Source organism: Mus caroli, unplaced genomic scaffold (genome assembly GCF_978045245.1).
Source record: "Mus caroli unplaced genomic scaffold, Mus_caroli_1 scaffold_14, whole genome shotgun sequence".
In the NCBI taxonomy this organism is placed as follows: Eukaryota; Metazoa; Chordata; class Mammalia; order Rodentia; family Muridae; genus Mus; species Mus caroli.
Genome location: NW_028227269.1, coordinates 75,945,693 through 75,968,172, shown reverse-complemented (window position 1 = coordinate 75,968,172; position 22,480 = coordinate 75,945,693). Strand labels below are relative to the sequence as shown.

The 22,480-nt window shown below is 39.5% G+C and overlaps 1 protein-coding gene across 4 annotated transcripts in view; it reads right to left on the bottom strand.

Annotated features, from left to right (window-relative positions):
* Positions 1-1,111: 1,111 nt before the first annotated feature.
* Positions 1,112-22,480, bottom strand: part of Fut8 (fucosyltransferase 8) — a 240,380-nt gene continuing 219,011 nt past the window's right edge. For all 4 annotated transcript variants that reach the window (XM_029484493.2, XM_085830487.1, XM_029484494.2 and 1 more), the window contains 2 exons: positions 13,412-13,562; positions 1,112-2,095 (listed from right to left, as the gene is read on the bottom strand). In XM_029484493.2, coding sequence (XP_029340353.1) covers positions 1,778-2,095; positions 13,412-13,562 — 469 coding nt within the window. In that variant the 3' untranslated portion in view covers positions 1,112-1,777. The remainder of the gene's footprint in view (positions 2,096-13,411; positions 13,563-22,480) is intronic.

Sequence of the window (22,480 nt, the reverse complement as noted above, 5' to 3'; positions counted from 1 at the left end):
TTCACCTGATTTTTATTTGTGCTTAAACTAAATGAAAATTTGATGGCCCCTAGAGTTTTGCTCTTTCAGAAGGGCAGACTTCCAGAGGAAGTCAAGATTTAGGGACATTTGGTGGGAAGATTTCATTTCCTGAGACTGTAAAGACCAGAGTTCACTTAGCCTTTCTTTCTGGATTCCTAGTACTTAAAACAATGCCTGTTACTGGTTACATGGATCAAATCTTTCATTTAAGAGGCAAGTTGTGTGTGTTGTGTACACCTTTGCTGTGTGTGGTGTGCACACCTTTAGTCGTAGCACTCCAGAGGCAAGTAGATCCCTGTGAGTTCAAAGCCAGCTTGGTCTACATAGCAAGTTCCACACCAGCTAGGCTATTGCTGGAGACCTTGTGTTTTTAAAAAAATGTATTAATTGAAATGCTCCCGTAGAAGGCAGGCTCCATGCAAATGGGGGCTTTTCCTGTGAAAGGACAGAAACAAAGCTTAGAGAGAAGAGACTCTTCTGCAGTGATTCCAACATGGATTCCTAGAAGGAAGCTTAGGAGAGGGAATTCTAGGCTTATTTTGGATCTCATTCTGGTTCCCCATCACCTCTGTTCATAAATTCTATGAGATATATACTTCAAAACACAATCAGCTTCTAACCCCTCCAATTCCTTGTGTCCTCAAAAACAGGACATGTACCTGGATGGAACAACACAAAAAAAAAAATGACAAAAAGTGACAGATGCCACAGTTAAGAGATGCCACCACACAAACCTGCTCTGGTTAGCTTTATAGATGAGAGCAAGCACTAGTTTCTCTGGAAGCAAGAAAATAACTACTTCATTCAATTAAAACAAAGCAACAATATACAAAGTAAGATAATAAACACCACCAAAGCATGTTCTTAGCAACTTCAAGTTATGTACCAACTGAAGCCAGTTACTAGTATTAGAGGGACCGATTCTTCTCTTAGTTAAAATATGATTACTCTATCAGAAGCTGAAAAAAGTAGAACAAAAGTAGAAAACAAATTTTAAAAACTATAAACCCATTTTTACCATATTTCTACTATAAAGCTTGTAACTATATAATCAGTGATACAAAATTCCAGAAACTTCACAAAATTCCTTTTTGAAATTTATTTTTTTGTTATCAAAGAGAATGTCCAGAAACATTGAGTACTAAAGAATTTGTTCATGGCATTGTTTTACAAAACTTCCTAATGGAGAGTGAATATTTCATTTTATTTTATTGATGTATCCTTCATTTATTAATGATGAGGTGGATAAACTGAACTGATGAAATTACTTAAAAAAAATCCAGACAACCATATAAAGGAAAAACATCCATTCTCATTTTGAATCTGTTGACTGGAGTGAATTCAGTGGCCACACCACCACCAGCTTCCCCAGAGAAGGGAGCTGTTCACATCTTCTCGGTAAGTCACAGAGGTCTCTCAGATATAGGCACCATGTTTTAAGTCTCACACAAAATGTCTGTGTCACTTAAATTACACAATGTGGCAGTGTTTGTTCAATGGGGACATAATATTTAAAGGGGCAAAGTAGAAAATAATCCATTTGCATGTTATGTGTGAGTACATTATTGTACTGTGTATGGGCTTGAGGGCACCACAGCCCTTCATAAAGAGGCGTTCCACCAGTGCAGCATCTGAGGGTTCCCGCTTGCTCTTGGTGTGGAGCGTGTCTATCAATGAGCCATGTGTTAGTCTGCGGCTTCTGCTTGGCCGAGATGGTCTGAACTGAGTTCTGTTGTTAATCTCTTCTACTCCATCTCTATTTTTCAGCTTCAGGATATGTGGGATACTTGACTGTTTCTATCTTCTCTCGGACTTTGTAGGAGGGATATAAGCCTGTTTTTCCAAGTTTTCTGTTGATACCTTTAGAATAACCATCCCAATGGTTTCCAGCCACACCAATGATATCTCCAGGTTCCATTGGAATTTCCTCTTCAGTTCGAGGTTTGTGAGGATAAACAGCAATCTGATTGTGGGCATTTTGGCCTCCAAAATAGTAGATGTCATCTAAAGAATGGAAGTTCGCAGAGGCATCAGGATGCAGGGTTTGCATGATTTCATAAGCAACCCGACAGACCTTGGAAAAGAGGAGAAAACAAGTATGTTGGTACACAGTGTAAACACCCCACTGCATGGCAATCTTTAACCAATGATGGGTTCCAGGGCTGAGAGGGCTGAGAAGATAGTTATTTTTCATTTCTGGATACACACACACACACACACACACACACACACACACAGAGTGAGACAGAGAGAGAGGGGGGGGGGAGGAGGGGTGTTATATAAATATATAGTATGTCTTAGTCAGGGTTTCTATTCCTGCACAAAACATCATGACCAAGAAGCAAGTTGGGGAGGAAAGGGTTTATTCAGCTTACATTTCCACACTGCTGTTCATCACCAAAGGAAGTCAGGACTGGAACTCAAGTAGGTCAGGAAGCAGGAGCTGATGCAGAGGCCATGGAGGGATGTTCCTTACTGGCTTGCCTCCCCTGGCTTGCTCAGCCTGCTCTCTTATAGAACCAAGACTACCAGCCCAGAGATGGTCCCACCCACAAGGGGCCTTTCCCCCTTGATCACTAATTGAGAAAATGCCTTACAGCTGGATCTCATGGAGGCATTTCCCTAGCAGTGGTGATATAGAACCTGAAATGGCCCCCAGAAGAAGGATAAGGATGCTAACCCACCCAATCCACAAAACTTTTGACTCAAAATGTGTCCTGTCTTCCGAGAGGCTCCACCCAGCAGCTGACTGAAACAGAGACCCACGACCCCAGATACAGGTACGGACCCCAGAAGTCTTAGGAAAGAGTTGAGGGAAGGACTGAGGGACCTTGAATGGACAGGAACACCATAGGAAGACCAACAGAGTTAACTATTGTGGTCCCTTGGGGGCTCCTCTCAGAAACTGAACCACTAACCAAAAAGCATAGATGGATAGGACTTAGGGCCCCTGCACGTATGAAGCAGATATGCAGCTTGGTCTTTCATGTGTGTGTTTGAACAATTGGAGCAGGGTCCATCCCGAAATCTATTGTGTGCCTGTGGATCTCATCCTCTTAACTGGGCTGCCTTGACTAGATTCAGTGGGAGAGGATGTGCCTAATCCTGCAGACACTTGATGTGCCAGGGTAGGGAGGATACCCAGGGGGAGGCTCCACCCTCTCAGAGGAGGACAGTATGATGGGGAGATGGGGGGAAGTGATCTGGATGTAAAGTGAATAAACTAATTAATGTGAAAAGACTTAATTGTTATTTCTATTTATGTGCATGTGCAGATGCTTATGGAGGCCAGAATGCTGTCGGATTCCCTGGAGTTGGAGTTAGATAGGAGGTTGTGAGCTGCCACACATGGGAGTGAACTCTGGTCCTCTACAAGCACAGGAAGTGCTAAACAGCTGAGCCACCTCTCCAGTTCTTTATCCACTTTTAACCATAGTGTTTTCTTAGAACTCTTCTTAGTAGAGATTTATATATTTACTGATGATCAATGAGCAAGTTTAAATGTATCAGCTATTCCCAAGGAGCTCTAAAGTGTGCAGTGTACATAACAGCACGCTTGTACTGATACAAGCTCGGCAGGTCTTTAAGGAAGATGTATCTACCCAATTAGCGTTGTTTTAAGAAGACTTAAAAGATTCTTCTGTTAGAGAATACCCTCTCTAGCAGGTAAAACCCCATCCCCTGAACTCCACTCCCTGAATTTAATAGGCTTGGTGATGAAGCTGAGCTAAGCTACAAACACTCTGGCAACTAACAGGTTTACTCGGAAGCAAAGCGGGTTTCAGGGCGCTTCCCGAGTTAGGTGACAACAGGAGAGAGTCAGCATTGTGCCCTGAACACTTTTCTTCTTTATATTCTGACTGAGAGCTCAATGCAGGCCAAATTTCTCCACAGCTCTAGTTTGGTTATCTCATTTAATGAATTTTCATTGTCCTTATGCCAACATTTTGCATCTACTTAAAAATGAAACTACTATTAATAGCTGTTAATCTGCTAATGGTACTTTAGAATGGCTCAGCAGATGTTTCTAAACCGAGACATCTGTGGAGATCAAGAACTGAATGAAGATGTTCTTTTTCTCTCTCAGTGATGCTGGGCACTGAATCCAGGGCCTTATGCAAAGGCAAGCCCTCTACTCTGAGCTCATTCTGACTGCCCCCGCCCCCACAGGAATTAAAAAACAAAGTGATTATTCCAACTACTGCCAAAACAATTCAAGACAGTGATTTTTTCTTTTTTTCTTTCTTTTTTCTCTTGGATGCATCTCCCTGCCCCTTCCTTCCTTCCTTCCTTCCTTCCTTCCTTCCTTCCTTCCTTTCTTCTTGAGATAGGGCTTGTGTAGCTCAGGCTGGCCTCAAACTCTTTACGTAGCTAAGGATGATCTTGGATGCATCTCCCTGCCCCTTCCTTCCTTCCTTCCTTCCTTCCTTCCTTCCTTCCTTCCTTCCTTCCTTCTTCCTTTCCTTTTTTTTTTTTTTTGAGACAGGGTTCCTCTGTGTAGCTCTGGCTGTCCTATAACTCCTTCTGTAGACCAACCTCCCAGAGAGCCACCTGCTTCTGCCTCCCACATGCTGGGATTAAAGGTAAGCACCACCACCTCCTAGCCCTATTTCTACTTGTAATGCTGGAATTAGGCATGTGCTACCATCTCAGCTTGTTTTCAAGTTAACACCGTCAACAAACTAAGTTAATCTTGGGGCTGCCATGATATAGGATCAATGGTAGAAACAAAAATTGTAATGAAATAAGAATAAAAACAATTTAGAACTTTTAAACTTCAAATTCAGCCAAAAGTATACACAGACTCAAAATTAACTTGGAATTCTGGAAAAAAACAAGAATTATCAATGACAGACCAAATACACAGTGGTGGTCTCATAAGATGACATCCTCAAAACTCTGTAAACATCTTAGCTCATGTCACATTCTGACAATGACAAAAGTCTCTAATGACACACTTCTCAGAATGTATCCTCAGTGTTGAATAGCAAAGCTCCACTAACAGCAAACTAAGTAACATGGAAGAAGCTAATATTTGCTGAGCTTTTATTGTCAAATACTGATGTGAGGCATTATTTGAGATAATCTTCTCAGTATCCCCATACTATTCCATCATTCATCTTACAGACACCAAAGGGAACCAAAAGCACTTGCCCCTGTTACACTATCAGTAACTGGTAGACTCGAGTTTGAGCCCAGGCATCCCACATATACTTGCGACTATCATACATATTCTTTTGACATAACATATCTTACAAATTTTATACTGTATATTCATTCTGTTGTATCAGAAAGACACAACCTAAGAGCTAAGGCAGTCCAGGGGAAACCCCCCGAGTCTTCTCTTCAAGACTCCTCCTCCCACTTTCCAGCATTTTTTAGCCAGAAACACAAGACTTGGGTTATTGTCAGGACGACTACAATATGGTTCTCTCTCTTCACCTTTTAAAGCTCTGCTCTCATGAGAATAACACTGGAATATAGGCCTTGCTTTCTTTTTGTGAAAATATTCGTTTATGTATTGGTATAGTAGTTATGATTTGTTAGCCTTTGTGAGTACATCTGTATTTTCTTAAACCAAAGGAATAAATAATGATAAATTTCAGATATCAAGTTAGGCCAATATGAGACAGATTTCTGAACAAATATGAGTTTGGTACCTCCAGTCACCTGGTGTGGCGCTTTACAGTAATGGCCATAACGGCAGCAGCCGAGCTTTTCCAGATGAAGAAACTAAGCCACCGGAAGATTTTGTAGCTTTATTTTTAAAACACCGGAAGATTTTGTAGCTTTATTTTTAAAACACAAAAGCAGATAGCAAATACTACAGCCACAGTTAGCATTCTTTCTGGTTCTAGAGGATGTGCTTCAGAGCACATAAGCAACTGGAACTACAGGTGCCACATAGTAGGTGTTCAGTAATTATATGTTGAATAAGTGGTGCTCCAGTAATGGATGTTCAAGCCCGTGAGTAATATTTAAAAGTTAAGGTCTATACACAACATTTTGAATAAATAATGGTTGTTTATCTTCATCCTGGAGCAATTTACAGCTAAGGGCTAGGAGGCTCATTATAGTGTTGATGTTTGCATTCAATTACATTAGGCCTCCTCTGGACTTTACAAATTCAAATCATGTAGTAGGTAATAAAGGCTTGCAGCTGATGACAATATTCAACTCAGAGTTGGTTCCCATGTATGACTGAGAGGGGGAGTGTATGGTTTGCAAACAGTATAGCTGTATACAGTACATTTTATTTCATTCTGTGAGAATACTTCATCACTTTCTAGCATATTATTAAGCATACAGTGATGATTAAGAGCAAAAGTTCCTGCTAAGAGATATAACATAGGTATGATGGTTTTAAGTAAGCATCCGTTAGTTAGAATATAACCCTTAGAAATATCACTCTGAGTAGATGGGCGTCAACCTTTCTCACAGCAGATAGGTCCTTGTTTCTGTCATATTTTAAAGTTAGTCAGAGGCCCTCCTAGTATGAGGATTTGAAAGCTCTTCTCAGTTTAGTGAGTGATGCTGGGAGATCTATGCACTTTCCCTTTACATTACTTAGTTTTTCTATACCATGAGAGAATAGAACCAGTTTTGGCTGCACTGTATGAATGTCCAAACAAAGGCAACACAAGTTGCACAGTGCAGCATCCAGCACCAAAGGTGAGTGGTATCCAGGCTGACTCAAGACAGACTTCTTGTCCTCTATGCAGGCAAGTAGATACAGGGGTCCCATCTTTTATCCTGTGTTTTCCTCTTTGCTACTCTCAGGAGGCACCCACTACTGCTTCACAAACTACATCTCAATGGAAATTCTTACTCAGAAAGTTAATGTTATTTTTAATTTTGTCCTCTGGGCTTTCCAAAATCGGACTGAAAGTGTATAATGTAGCCAGTTATGTTTTGTGTAGATTTGGAATTAATAGAATGTCATGAGACTGTTTTTAATAAATGTTACAAAGGGAGGTACCACAGGGGAAAAACTACTCAAATTATTGAGAAATGCTGCTCACTAAACAAAGTAAACTTCAACAGCAATAGGTCTTTTTTATTCTTAAGATTTACTAAGTTTATTTTTAAAATCACAAAAGATTTCTTACAAAGGAGCATTATATTTTATGTGTTTGGGTGTTTGCCTGCATGTATATCTGTGCACCACCTGTGTGCTTGGTGTTGTGGGGGCCAGAGGAAGGCACTAGATCCCCTGGAACTGGAGTTACAGATGTTTGTAAGCCACTATGTGGGTGCTGGGAATGAAACTTGAGTCCTCTGGAAGAACAGAAAGGGCTCCTAACTGCTGAGTCATCTCTCCAGTCCTAATGTTAAAATCCTAAAGGTCTTTATGCATCTACAATTGCTTTGGTAGGCCAGAGTAGTAAAAACTGATTATACAACTCAATAAATAAGATTTTTCAGAAATTCTTTTTGATATTTTATCTACCAATGAGCTACTCTCATTTCTTCGATTTAATTTATTTGCTGGTTGTATATGGGATGGATCCCTAGGTGGGGCAGTCTCTGGATGGTCATTCCTTCAGTCTCTGCTCCACACTTTGTCTCTCTAACTACTTCCATGGGTATATTGTTCCCCATTCTAAGAAGGATCGAAGTATCCACACTTTGGTCTTCCTTCTTCTTGAGTTTCATGTGTTTTGTGAATTGTATTTTGGGTATTCTGAGCTTCTGGGCTAATATCCACTTATCAGTGAGTGCATATCATGTTATGGATGCCAACAAGAGCTTGCTGACAGGAGCCTGATATAGCTGTCTCCTGAGAGGCTCTACCAGTGCCTGACAAATACAGAAGCGGATGCTAAGAGCCACCCATTGGATAGAGCACAGGATCCCCAATGAAGGAGCTAGAGAAAGGACTCAAGCAAGGAGCTGAAGGGGTTTGCAGCCCCATAGGAGGAACAACAATATGAACTAACCAGTACCCCTAGAACTCCCTGGGACTAAACCACCAACCAAAAAAAACCACATAGTGGAACTCATGGCTCTAGCTGCATATGTAGCAGAGGATGGTCTAGTCCGTCATCAATGGGAGGAGAGGCTCTTGGTCCTGTGAAGGTTCTATGTCCCAGTATAGAGGAATGCCAGGACCAGGAAGCAGGAGTGGGTGGGTTGGTGAGCAGGAGGAGGGGGGAGGGAATAGGGGGTTTTCAGAGGGGAAACCAGGAAAGGGGATAACATTTGAAATGTAAATAAAGAAAATATTTAGAAAAAAAATGCATTTGCTTCCATAAGTAATTTGCTAATTATTATTTGCAAATACGAATGTAAGTGCTGAGGTGGATGGTTTGTGAACGGTGTTCTCTACTGACAAATAATAGGATGACTGTTTGGTGGAACTGTTTAGAATGTGATTGACAGCTTTTGCTAACTCACTTGATAATCTTGGAAAATGCTAATATTGACTCTTTCATAATAACTATCGAATACTCTTCTTACTATTTGAACAATTTAGGGCACACTTGGCTTTGTGAAACAGTTCTGAAGAAAGCATATGGAAAAGTAAGCGTACACTGTAACAGAAATAGGGAAGAGTTTTCTATTTCTGGTTTGAAAAACTTTTTATTTAAAAGAGAAATAATGAGATAATTCCCCAAATCTTTTTTTTAACCCAATATAAAATCTAGAAACACCAGAAACTGATGTTTCAGAGGGGTAGAAAATATATCTAAAACCTTAGAAGAATATGGATGATGATGCCATGTCATAGGCTGGTAAAATAGCTTAGAGGTGGAGTGTTTGTTTACCATCATGCCTGAGGCCCTGGGTTCAACCCCTAGCACGTCAAACCAGAACACAAGTAACCCAAAAGGCTGCCAGGACACTCATGAGTCAGTGTGCCTAGGATTTACTTGCACTGACCTCAGGACCACTCCTGAGCACTCGTTCTTCTAAAATGAAGAACTTATGTCTGAGAGGTCACGAGCCTGGGTGGGTTTTGTCTTCTTGATATAAACCTAGATATGTCTAGGAAGAAGAAATCTTAACTAAGATTAACTGCCCCTTAAGATTGGCCTGTAGGCAAGTCTGCAGGGCATTATCCAGCCCACCAGGGCATTGCTACCCCTATGCAAGTGAATGGCATAAGAAAGCAGGGGAACAAGCCACAGGGAGCACAGAAGGGAGCAGAGCTTCTCCATGGCTTTGGCTTAAGTTTCTGCGTCCAGGTTCCTGCCATGAATTCTCTCAGGGATGGCATGTGACTTGGAAGTGACATAAATCCTTTCTTTCCCAAGTTGTTTTTTGGCCATAGTGTTTAATCACAGCAACAGAAAATTTAACTTAGACAATCACATTATAAGACAATATATTTTTCAATAAGCTAAATAAAATGGAAGCCATGTGGTTCACTGGTATTAATATGCTGAAGTTACTAATTATTTATCCCTGTGAAGAACTGTTGTGCCTGTCCCCACGGTGACTCTGTAGGTCCTAACTAAGCATCTCCCATGACCACAAGCAGAGATAATGGACTTCATAAATCACATGTTTCATGTTCCTTTTAAAATCTGAGGTTATATAGTTTGAAATGTAGCTATGTGAAAAATAGCTGCTAAAACCAACACTGAAAATTCTCTAGAAGAGGCAATGATGTTCAGATAACTATTTGCCTATCAGCAGCTAACGTGTTTAACACATTACTGTTGCTGAGTACTACTGTTGTTCCACATGAAACACGTATTTAGTTCTCACAAAAACTACGCACTAGGCAACATGTTTGAAAGTGAGGTCTAACTGAATGGCAGACAAAGTGACAAATCAGAGAAAGATTTGACAAAATAGGATATAGTCAACTCTCACAAGAACAGAAAAGAAGAAAAAAAAAGAGGCTACTGAAGAGAGAACAAAGCAGAGAGAAAAGAGGGGAAGGAGGCAGTTTTACAAGGACAGCTATAGAGACAGTTGCAGAGAGAGAACAAACTAGATGCAGGTAAAGACAGAATGAACCAGAGAATGAACAGGAGCTAGAAGATTAGAATATATTGCCAAAGTTAGTATGAGACCAAAAAGAGAAATTCAGGAGAAGCTGAGAAAGAAGATTGAATCAGTCAGCTTGGAGAGGAGTTCCAGTGAGGACAGCTGAGTTGAATCATCCAGCCGGAGATCAGAAAGAACAAGAAAGGTGAGCTTATTCAGCAGCAGGTCAGAGCCTGAAAACATTCTAGGTCTAGGAAATTTTTGTGGAGGCTAGAAGCTTCCAGGACTAGGCCGAGGTTAGCACACACTCAATTAGCTTGGAGACCACAGTTACATCAGGCAAAAAAAAAAAAAAAAAAAAAGGTTACTTTTAAAAAACTTCTATTCTGAACTCTAATATAAAATATTTGAGTTATTCAAGTCTACTTTGGGTTATAAAACATTGTTTGAGATTTTCTTTGATATAGATAGCTAAAAGTCACTTTGTGTGCGACACAAATCTTAGCACTTGGGAGGCAGAAGCAGGCAGACCTCTAAGTCCAAAGCCAGCCTGGTCTACATAGGACCAGGACAACCAGGGCTACACAGAGAAACCCTGTCTTGAAAGCAAACAAATTTACTTTGGGTGAATTTTATCAACAGTTTTTAGGAATGACTTGGAGATTAAAGAAAAAATCTCACAACCGATCTCTCTGCTTCTCTGGATCCAAGGTCTGAATTCACTCCACTGATTGATATCACACACAAAACAAAAGCAAAGCACTGTGTCCTTTTTCTTTGTCCTAGACAAAATTCTATTATCATGGAGTGATGGTGGTAATGATTTCTAGATCAAAATTAGAGTCATAAGACCAGTTCTTTTTATTTTAGGTATAAATTTCTCACTGGAAAATACAGTAATTTTAAAATTAGAAATATTTATCATTTGATGTTTATGACTGTTTTGTTTGCATGTATGTAAGTGCACCATGTGTGTGCCTGGTGTCTGTCAGGAGAGGGTGATGGATCCTTGGAGCTAGAGTTACAAAAGGTTGTGAACCACCATGTGAGTGCTGGGAACAAACTTAAGTCCTCTGCGAGAGCAGCAAATGCTCTTAACTGCTGAGCCATCTCTGCAGCCTTATTTTATTTATCTCAAAAGCTGAGTATTTGTACAATACTTGTACAAATAAAGTAGCATTACTAACACAAGCTAAGGAAGGAGGAGAATATACTTTTATCTGGTAGGGAATCACAGCCTATGCTATCGCTGGCTGCCATCCACAGTATTATTCATGAGATGGCTAACTATCCCAACTCTGCCACCCGCAGCCTTGAATTTAGGATCATTTGTGATCTGGACCAGGCCATCTTTAGAAAATCTTGGCTGTTCAAAAATTATGAAGCACATATTTAAAAGGAAAAAGAAAAATGATTACTTTCCATCCCTGAATGGCATAAAAGGATTCTTAAGAAGGGCTAGAAGAAAACAAACACACTGGACACATCCCTATAAGTGAGATGTGTATATTTTTATTTAATTTTAGAACTTATAATTAGAACAATGCTTCTCAATTGAGACAGCTTTGCTAGGGGCATTTGGCAATGCCGAGGGACATTTTTCGTTTTTACAACTTGTGTTGACAGTACTCTTGACTAAGAATGCTGCTAATACCCTAAATACATAGTATAGTTCTTCATAACAAATATCTGCCAGCAGTGCCTAGATTAAAAAAACCACTGGGCTAGAGGAGCAGGTCTAAAATTTAGGTCAATAAGGGCAGGCAGTGACACAGGAAAAGTGACTTTAAAAAATATATTATATTTATGAATGAATACATGCATGCATATCCTGAGACTGAACTCTGAACTCAAGTCATCAGGTTTGGTGGCAAGTACATTTATCTACTGAGCTATCTTACTGGTCTGAAAATGGCTCTTTAAAATTTTTTTCCTTTTATTTTTGAGATTATAATATAATTACATCATTTCTTTCTTCCCTTTCCTCTTCCTAGTTCTCCCACATGCCCTTCTCCTTGCTCTATTTCAAAGTCACAGCCTCTTTTTCATTAATTTTTGTCACATACATATGCGCGCACGTGTGTGTGTGTGTGTGTGTGTGTGTGTGTGTGTGTGTATTCCTAGTATAACCTACTTAGTCTGTATTATCAGGTAGCTAGGTTCTCAAAAATAGGAGTAGGGTCAAGTAGATATACATCTGACCCCCTGCAACGAGAAAGGAAAACATAGTTTTTGAAGACAGGGCCCTCATTCCAGTGAAATATCACCATTAGATGCCTTCATGGAAATTTGAAGGCTAAGGAGATTTTATGTTGAGATTAGAATCCCTTCTGTGTTACTCCTGATTTGTGTAGCTGTTTTTATATAGTGAGTTATATTCTTATTTCATGATGAAGAAAACTATAGCCTTTGCATGGATAAGCACCTTTTGAAAATCTTACCAACATCCTACTGGGATAAGGTATACTGATGACCATATTGTAAAAACAAAAAACAAAAAACAGATCCATTTCTTTATTCTTTCTGAAATGTACTTCCATGCAAACTGTTTTCTTTTATATATTTTCTTGACTATAATGGTCTCAGCATTTAAGCAGACTTATTTTCTACCTATTTGTATATTTTGGTAATTGTCCTCTAGTTGTATTTTGATTCTGAATAAGAGCCAAACCTATATCTTCAAACTCCCTTTAAGTCCTCTTAGCATACAATATTACTTTGGGCATAGTCACTCAATGGCTGGTTAAATAAGCTAACCAGTGATAAGAGGGCAAATGGGGAAAGAATAGCATTCACAGTAGATACTGTAGTACCAGTACTCCATAGGGCACTGAAGACTGATTAGATACTCATAAACACACATGCACACCAACCCACAGCCTATGTGCAATGATCAAGCTCCAGGAGCTATCGTGATAGTGTAGTATTTACACTTTTAAACTTCAATTATTTAAATTTAGCATAGACCATTTTACTTCACAAAAATGTATCAGAACTTGTAAAAGACTTGCATTTATTGTCATTACTATAAAGCCAGCAAGTGAGGCAAACCGGCTGGGAAGTTAAGTCTCACAGTATCAGTGATGAGCTGAAATGGATGGAGTCTGGTTACATATTAGCTGTTTGCAGAATCAGAATGTACAAAGGAAACTCGATTACTTTACTTGCTGTTTCTGTTAGATGCTATTAATAACCAAATACTTTAAAGTACTTTACTAACTGACAATAGTGGAGATGTATTCAACCATTGCTGCAAACAACTAAATATTCAATGTACTCAAACAACTTTTCTATGGGATCTCTTTACTATTTTACAAAACAAATTACTACCAAGCATAAAGGGAAATTATCCTGAGTTATGTCATGCTAACACTTAAAACACAGACTCACAAATAATTTTCCTGCTCAGTTCAATAGTGAGTACTGTCCACTAAAACATACTACCGCTTACCTGGGATGAGAAAGTACACACTAGGAAGTCAGCCTGTGAGAGGAAGTGTATATCCAGGATCACGCCCCGAAGTGAGTTTTCTGTGTACCGATTGTGTAGTCCAGCTGACCAGGAAATAGAGTTATCACTAATGAATTCATAATTGGAGTACCTGAAAACGAAAGAGATTGAATGACTAAACTGAGTATTCTATAGCCCAGTTCTTTTTTCTTTTTTAAAAAATTTATTTATTCACTTTACATCTCATTTACCACTTCTTTGGCCCCTCACAAGCCTTTCCCCCATCCCCTTCCCATTCTCCTTTAAGCGGGTGAGGGTCCCCCTGAGTATCCCCCAACTCTGGCACTTCAAGTCTCTACAAGACTAGGTGCATCTCTCCCACTGAGGTCAGACAAGGCAGCCCAGCTAGAAAAACATGCTCCAGTTGTTCAGGACCCACATGAAGACCAAGCTGGGGAGGCCTAGGTCCAGCCCGTCTGTGCTCTTTGGTTGGTGGTTCAAGCTCTGAGAACCCCAAAGGTCCAGGTTAGTTGACTCTGTTGGTCTTCCTGTGGAGTTCCATCTCTTTTGGGGGCTGCAATCCTCCCCTCAACTCTTCCGTAAGAGTCCCCAAGCTCTATCTACGGTTTCATTGTGGGTGTCTGTCTCTGAGGAGATCACTTCTTTAATCAAAAACTTCCTCTTTAACAGTGAGAACTTGATAATATTTAATAGAGTAGTTGAAGCAGCTTTCAAGTGAACAATGAAAAAGAAACTAATTCAGAATATCCTGCAAGGTACGGTGGTGTATTCCTATAACACAAATATTTAGCTGGCTGAGGCAGGAGGTCTGAGTTCAAGGCTCACCTGGCTACACGTAGTGGAACCATGTTTCAAAACACACATTATGGAATATTATCTTAAACACACACATATATCACTATGAGCTTTAGTAACTCATGACAGAGCATTAGGCTTCTTATTCTCTTGGTAATGATCACCCTTCAAAGAGTTTATCCGAGCTTTTTCATATTTAAATGGGGCTGTTTTAGACATACACTATGACAGACTTTCATTTAAAGTTTTAGTTTATAATTGTGACAGATCAGATGTGAGTAAATGTAAACATATAAATGTCTTCATTAATTTTACAAATTATTAATGTAAATAAATTTAAAAATGAATAGTCAAAACCTTTGTGACAACCTACAGTCTTCAATTTCCATCCTTTTAAAAGATCCATCTATTATTCTTAGTCATAACAGTAATAGAAAAGTCATTCTACTGGATTTATGGAAGCAAGCTACTGTGGATGGATGTCTGCCAAATAATATGTTGGTAGTCTTATATAAGATATGTTCTTAAAAATATCAAAACTGGTTGTCTTGAAAAAGTCTACACCTGTTCAAATCATTCTGCTCTGAATTAAAACTCACTGACTTGGTGCGTAAATCTTTAGACTAAGATTGAAATCTCGGGCACCCCTGAAAAAATGTTTAACATCCTTAATCATCAGGGAAATGCAAATCAAAAAAAAAAAAAAAAAAACCTGAGATTCCACCTCACACCAGTCAGAATGGCTAAGATCAAAAATTCAGGTGACAGCAGATGCTGGCAAGGATGTGGAGAAAGAGGAACCCTCCTCCATTGCTGGTGGGATTGCAAGCTTATACAACCACTCTGGAAGTCAGGCTGGTAGCTCCTCAGAAAATTGGACATAGTACTACCGGAAGATCCAGCAATACCTCTCCTGGCATATACCCAGAAGATGCCCCAACTGGTAAAAAGGACACATGCTCCACTATGTTCATAGCAGCCTTATTTATAATAGCCAGAAGCTGGAAAGAACCCAGATGCCCCTCAACAGAGGAATGGATACAGAAAATGTGGTACATTTATATAATGGAGTACTACTCAGCTATTAAAAACAATGGCTTTATGAAATTCTTGGGCAAATGGATGTATCTGGAGGATATCATCTCAACTCAATCACAAAAGAACACACATGATATGCACTCACTGATAAGTGGATATTAGCCCAGAAACTTAAGACTACCCAAGATACAATTTGCAAAACACAAGAAAATCAAGAAGAAGGAAGACCAACATGTGGATACTTCATTCCTCCTTAGAATAGGGAACAAAATACCTATAGAAGGAGTTACAGAGACAAAGTTTGGAGCTAAGACGAAAGGATAGACTATCCAGAGACTACCCCACCCGGGGATCCATCCCATAATCAGCCACTAAACCCAGACACTATTGCATATGCTAGCAAGATTTTGCTGAAAGGACCCTGATATAGCTATCTCTTGTGAGGCTATGCCAGTGCCTGGCAAACACAGAAGTGGATGCTCACAGTCATCTATTGGATGGAACACAGGGCCCCCAATAGAAGAGCTAGAGAAATACCCAAGGAGCTGAAGGGGTCTGCAATCCTATAGGTGGAACAACAATATGAACTTACCAGTACCCCCAGAGCTCATCTCTCTAGCTGCATATGTAGCAGAAGATGGTCTATTCGGCTATCATTGGGAAGAGAGGCCCCTTGGTATTGCAAACTTTATATGCCCCAGTACAGGGCAACACCAGGGCCAAGAAGTGGGAGTGGGTGTGTAGGGAGCAGGGTGGGGGGGGGGGGAGGGTACAGGGAACTTTCAGGATAGCATTTGAAATGTAAATAAAGAAAATATCTAAGGAAAAAAAAGAAAAAGACATCTCGGGCACCTTACTGAAAAGGGAGTAACATTCATTTTTCCTTTATATAATTTCATTAAGAATTAACACATAGAGTGCTTACAAGTGTACCTGACAAACAGGAAACACTCAACAAATATTAGCTGTCTTAAGCATCTATGTCTAATTTTAATCTTTATAGCTCTCTAAATCTATACTCAGAGTCACCTGATTTGAAGTTTGAATGTGAAATTCCTAATCCTTCTGCCTGCATTCTTTTTTGTCATGTGGTATATATTCACTCTTTGTTTACTGCTTGCATCCCTCTCCTGCTTCCATTATCCCTAACTGGAACCTAAGCTCTACTCAACATAAGCACTCGTCTGCAGGGTTCACTTGAGCACTCTCAATACCTACAAGGGAATCAGGAACACAGTAAAAGGATAAATGAATATTATCCTGAGATAATGCTTCTTACTTACAAACGCTGAAAACATTAAAAGTTAGTTTATATTCTGCCTCTAAACAGTATCTCCAAGGTTAGGCTCATGTCTGTTTTCCTCACATGATAGGACCTAGCTGTCCACACAATGCTATGACTAAATGCATGCCTGAATGAGTGCTACCTTTGTCTAGGACTTTATTCCAATCCCCGAATAGCTGCTCCAAATTTCTTATCATTTCATGGCCACTAAGGAGCTTCCTTGATTGCCTCTGATAAAATGGCAGTACAGGCAAAAACTCATAGCACGCTTTGTACTGCTGCATGTAGTGCTCATGCCTACTAGACCCTATGATTGATTGATTGATTGATTTTAGCATTTTGCCTTACTCAGCTCAACATCAGTAAGGTGAAGAAAATGTCACATTTGTTCTAAAAAGAAAACCTGAAATATTTGTAGTATGTATGATCAAGCTACATATCCAAGCTACAAACAGCAGCAAATGTATCTGCAAATGCTTAAGAGTAGCAGAGAGTGCCAGGTGGTGGTGGAGCACGCCTTTAATCCTAGCACTTGGGAGGCAGAGGCAGGTGGATTTCTGAGTTCAAGGCCAGCCTGGTCTACAGAATGAGTTCCAGGACAGACAGGGCTACACAAAGAAACCCTGTCTCAAAACAAAACAAAACAAAACAAAACAAAACAAAACAAAACAAAACAAAACAAAAGGGTAGCAGAGAACAGGAAACAGCAAAGCTGCTGTGGGTTTCACCCTTGAGTAAGGCTAATCTCACTAGCACAAATGGAAACTCCATGAAACTAACAAAGGAGTGGCCCTTTTACAAAGAATGGACACCAACAGTCAGGGTTCTCCTAACTAAAAGGCCCTGCTATAGAATAGACCAACAGGAATGGATGATCCTCATGCCTTTCTACATATGTGAAAGACAGTTTCATGAAAGAGACTGGGAGTGGGGAAAAAACAAAACAAAACAAAAATAAAGAGTGGAAGCTTCTATACAAACAGACTTCTTGGGTTTTGCCTCCAGCTGTGTAAGCAGTGAACTTACTTTTACACTAAAATTTCAGAGACGGATAATGGTAGTATTTTTCTTTTACTATCTTATAAAAAAACTTATCTTTATACCATCCATAAAAGACTAACTGGATTGCAGCTGTAAACTAATACTGAAGTTTAACAAGAAGGAAGGCCCAAGTGAGGATACTTCAAACCCACTTACAAAGGGGAACAGAATAATCACTGGAGGCAGAGGAGGAAGGGACCTAAGTGGGAGATGAGAGAGGGAGGGGGAAAGGAAACAGGATCATGTGTTTGTGTGTGTGTGTGTGGCTGGGGTTGGGGGTGAAGGAGAGAAGCCCAGAAGAACAAATGGAAATACGCAGCCTCTAGGGGTGGGACATGGGGTACCCTCTAGGAAGTACTAGAGATCTGGGAGAGAGACTCTCAGGATTCAATGGGGGTGACCTTAGCCAAAATGTCCAATACTGGGGAGAGGGAACTCAAAGAGTTCACCTCCAGTAGATAGACAAGGTCTCAAGTGGATGGGATTACAAACTCATAGTCAACATTTCTGACCCAGAATTGTTCCCCTCTAAAAGAACTTCAGGGACAAAAATGGAGAAGGGACTGAAGGAAAGGTAGTCCAGTGACTAGCGCAACTTGGAATCCATTTCATGGGTGCACACCAAGGCCTGACACTATTACTGATGCTATAATGTGGCTATTGACGGGAGCCTAGCATGGCTGTCCCCTGAGAGGTCCTACCAGGAGCTGACTGAGACAGATGCAGATACTTACATCCAACCAATGGGATCCCTATGGTTGAATTAGGGGAAGGATTGAAGAAGCTGAAGGGGAGGGAGACTCCATAGGAAGACCAACAGTCTCAGCTAACCCAGACCCCTCAGAGCCCCCAGAGACTGAGCGACCAACCAGGCAGCACACACAGGCTGGCCCAAGGCTTCAAGCACATGTAGCAGAGGACTGCCTGGCTTGGCTTCCTTGGGAGAAGATGCACCTAATCCTCGAGAGACAATGCCTCAGGGAAGGGAGATGCCTGGTGGGGAGGGCACCCTCTCAGGGGCAGGGGGAGAAGGAATGGGATGAAGAACTGTAGGATGGGGGACCGAAAGTGGGGGGCAACAGTTAAAATGTAAATAAATAAAATAATAAAAAAAAACAGGTAAAAAATAAAAAACACTCATTGCTGATTTTCATTTCACAGAAGAGCTACACTATATAAAATGTCTTCTCTCTACTAATTGCAAAGAACCTAATGTTAGGATAAGCTGATTTAGAATGCTTAGTAATAAAAAACCTAAATATGTAAATATATTATCTGGGACTTTTTTGAATTGTCTCACCATATTATCCAGGCTTGGTGTGAACTCATTATATAGTTTATGCTGGCCTCAAATAATGACCTCCCTGCCTCAGCCTTTCAAGTACTCCAATATCCTAACTCTTGGGAGCTTTATCTTCACATTTCATCCTTTGCCCGAGTGTTTCCTGACTTAGAAAACAGCAGCCAATGGACAAGTTTGGTAGTTCTTAGCTCTCTGATTGCCAGTGACTCTGTGATTTTAAATTCTCTACTGTAAATTACTTAAGAGAGGCACCGATGGTATCTCAGCAATGGCTGCTACAGTTCCTGGGAAGCCAGTGCTAAGATCTCATAGATGAGCTCCGTCTCCATCTAAAGAAACATGAAGAGTCATGCCAAGTGAGAGAGGATTAACTGCACACCTGCACATAGAGCTAGACAGGTAATGCTCATCTTGACATCCTCTTCAGATAAACTACCTAGAAAAAGGCTTCCCTTCTTTCTTGAGCGAAGTCTGTGCATCATTTAAATTTAAAATTTCATTTAACTCTTCTTAAAGTAGAACATTCTTACGATATTACCTTGAAAATGATATAACTGTTGCAGGGTAAATGAATGCTTTTGGTTGCTTATAAAAAAGAATAGTAAAGGTTTTATAATTTGCTTACATAGCAAAACCCATCACAAGAGGTCTAAAGAGAGTTAATTCAGAATGGAAAATATTTAAGTAAAAGAATGAAGAGAGATGGCAGTTAAATTCCTGGTTAATATATTAGCAATAGCTTGGGAAACTAAACTGAAAGGATTTCCAAAGAGGTAAAATATACATAAAGTGCTACCACTGGTTTTATAGTAGAACACAGAGAAAACTGCTTCCTGGACCACTATACGGAGGGGTTAGAGGTGCTGAGGAAAAAGAAAATTCAGGTTTTACTATTTTCACAGTAAAGGAGATATTGCTACCTGTACTATAGTGGTTGCTCAGCATAAAAATGTCATGGTGGGACTGGATCAATGCTATAAAATGTTTATATCCTTTTATGTAAATAGTTCAAAGTCTGGAAACCCAGCTTGAGGAAATAATATAGGAATTTTTAGACATACTTTGTATTACTATTTATAGTAGTAAAACACTGAAAATAACCTAACAATCCAGTATTAGAAAAATGCTAGCTCAAGCCATCAACAGCAGATTCACACAGTGGGTATACAGTTGAGTCATTAAACATGGTGTTTATACATCATCATTGGACACTGAATAAAGGTGTGGTCTAAGCCAAAGGAGACCTAAACAAAGCAGCAGCACCTATACTCCTCTCAGCTAAAACTGTTCTTAAGAGGTTACAACAGTTATAAAGCTGGCATGTACCTACAATGTGAACTCAAGGACAGTCCGGGCTACACAGCCAACTCTCATCAGAACTCAGCTAAGTAATTATTATTATCAACTATAAATGTTAAATCAGTGAAATACACAAAGTAAGTATCAACGATCAGAGGCAGAGATAGTTATATAATTTCTGGAAACTTTATACCCCTCATTCAACACTGAAAAGTTCTAGACAGAAGAATCAGTTGAGAACAGAAGGACTGGAAGACAACCCTGCTGTGAAAGCATTTGCTGCTCCTTCACAGGACCTGAATGCAGTGCCTATACCTACACTGGGTGACACACAACAGCCTGTAACTTCAGCTACAAGGACTCTGTGGGAACCCACACATATGTTGTGCACACACACACACATCTTAAAAACAAAACATGGACTTGGACTATGCTTCAGACCAAACCTATCTAACATATTTATAGTGCCTTTTGTTCCACAGAATAGATGTTCTCAAATGCATACGAAACATTCTTCTGAAAAGTTGGACATAAAACAAGTAGTTTTTTTTTTTTTCTGAACACAATGGTATTTAATAGATAGGAGTTACAGAAGTCTTGAAGAACTCACAGATGCATACAAACTAAACAAAATATTCTTGAAACAAAGGGTAAAAGAAGTCAAAATACCTTGAAGCAAATATGGGAACACAGTAGGGCAAAATGACCAGAAGCAGTCCTGAGAGGGAGGCTCACAGCAATAAACAACACCAACAGAGAGAAAAGCTCTCAAACAGACAAACTCACATTGTAGCTCAAAAAATGAGAAGAAGAACAATCCAAGGTAAATTAGGAAGAAGGAAACGAGAACATAAACAACTAAGAGATAAAAAAACAGAGGTTTTAAAAAAATATTGAAAGGACCATAAATATTAAAGTTTGAGTTTTTGACTTATGAAGTAACAAAAGAAAATCCAAACAAATTCAGGAAGGGAGGGGAAACATAAACCTACCCAGTGAGACTCCTCAGTGAGTAAAGGAGCTGACACATAAGCCTGATGACCTGAGTCAGATCTCGGGACGCCAAGTAAATGTGCAAGTTGGAAACTGTCTTTGACCTCCATGTGGAAGCTGTGGTGGGTGTGCTACAACACACACATGTTAGTATACTACTACTACTACTATTACTGCTACTACTTCTACTACTAGTACTGCTGCTGCCGCCACCACCACCAATACCAATAATAATAATCTGTCACCATTAATACTAGTAGCATAGAAATACAAAACAAAACAACAAACCTTGAAACCACTATGAACAAATTGGGTAATCTACAAGATAAGGATGATTTAAAAAATATTAACTCATCAAGACTAAATAAAGAAATACAGAGAATACTAAAAAGAACAATATCAAGTAAGGACATTGAATCAATAATAAAAATCAAAGTTTCACTGCTAAGTTCTACCAATATTTAAAGACAGAATTCCAACTTTCCAAATATTTTGTTTGTTTGTTTCAAGACAGGGAATCGTTACACAGCACAGGATGGCCAGGAACACACTTAACTTTTGAGTGCCATAGCTGGGTATTCTCCTAAATGTTTAATGAGGTCAGCAATATTCTAATAGCAAAGCCACTAAAACCATTATAAGAAATTCATACAGCAATATTCCTGATAAACAGAGATACAACTTCTATAAAATACTAGCAAATTAAATTCCACGGCACATTTAAAAAATATGATCAGATGAGATTTGTTCTAAGGAAACAAGGGTGGCCCATCCCACAACAGTCAGTAAACATGACACATTGCAATAACTGAAGGAAGAACAGCAATAAAAACCTTACATGACTATCTCAATTGATAGAGACAAAATATTTGACAAGATTCAACACCTGTTCATTCATGGTAAAGCTTTCAAAAAATAAGTATAAGAATATATGTCAGCATAATATAGACCATAGATGACAAGCTCACAAATGACATCATACTAAACAGTAGAAGGTTGGCAATAAAAAAAAAATAGGCGAAGACAGGAGGATTACAAATTTCAGGCTGGGTTACGACTGGCAGTCTGCCACAAAAGGTACTCAAACGTGAAAGGAATGTATGAAATATCTGTTTGCTGATGGTATGGCCTAATAGTTAGAAAAATCCAAGAGCCCATTAAAATTTTAAAACTGATTGATAAATCTAGTAAAGCTACAGGTTAAAAAATAAACATACCAAATACCCCAAACAAACCAGTAGTATTTCTATATGCTAACAAACTAACCCAAAATGAAATTAAGAAGCCAATCCCA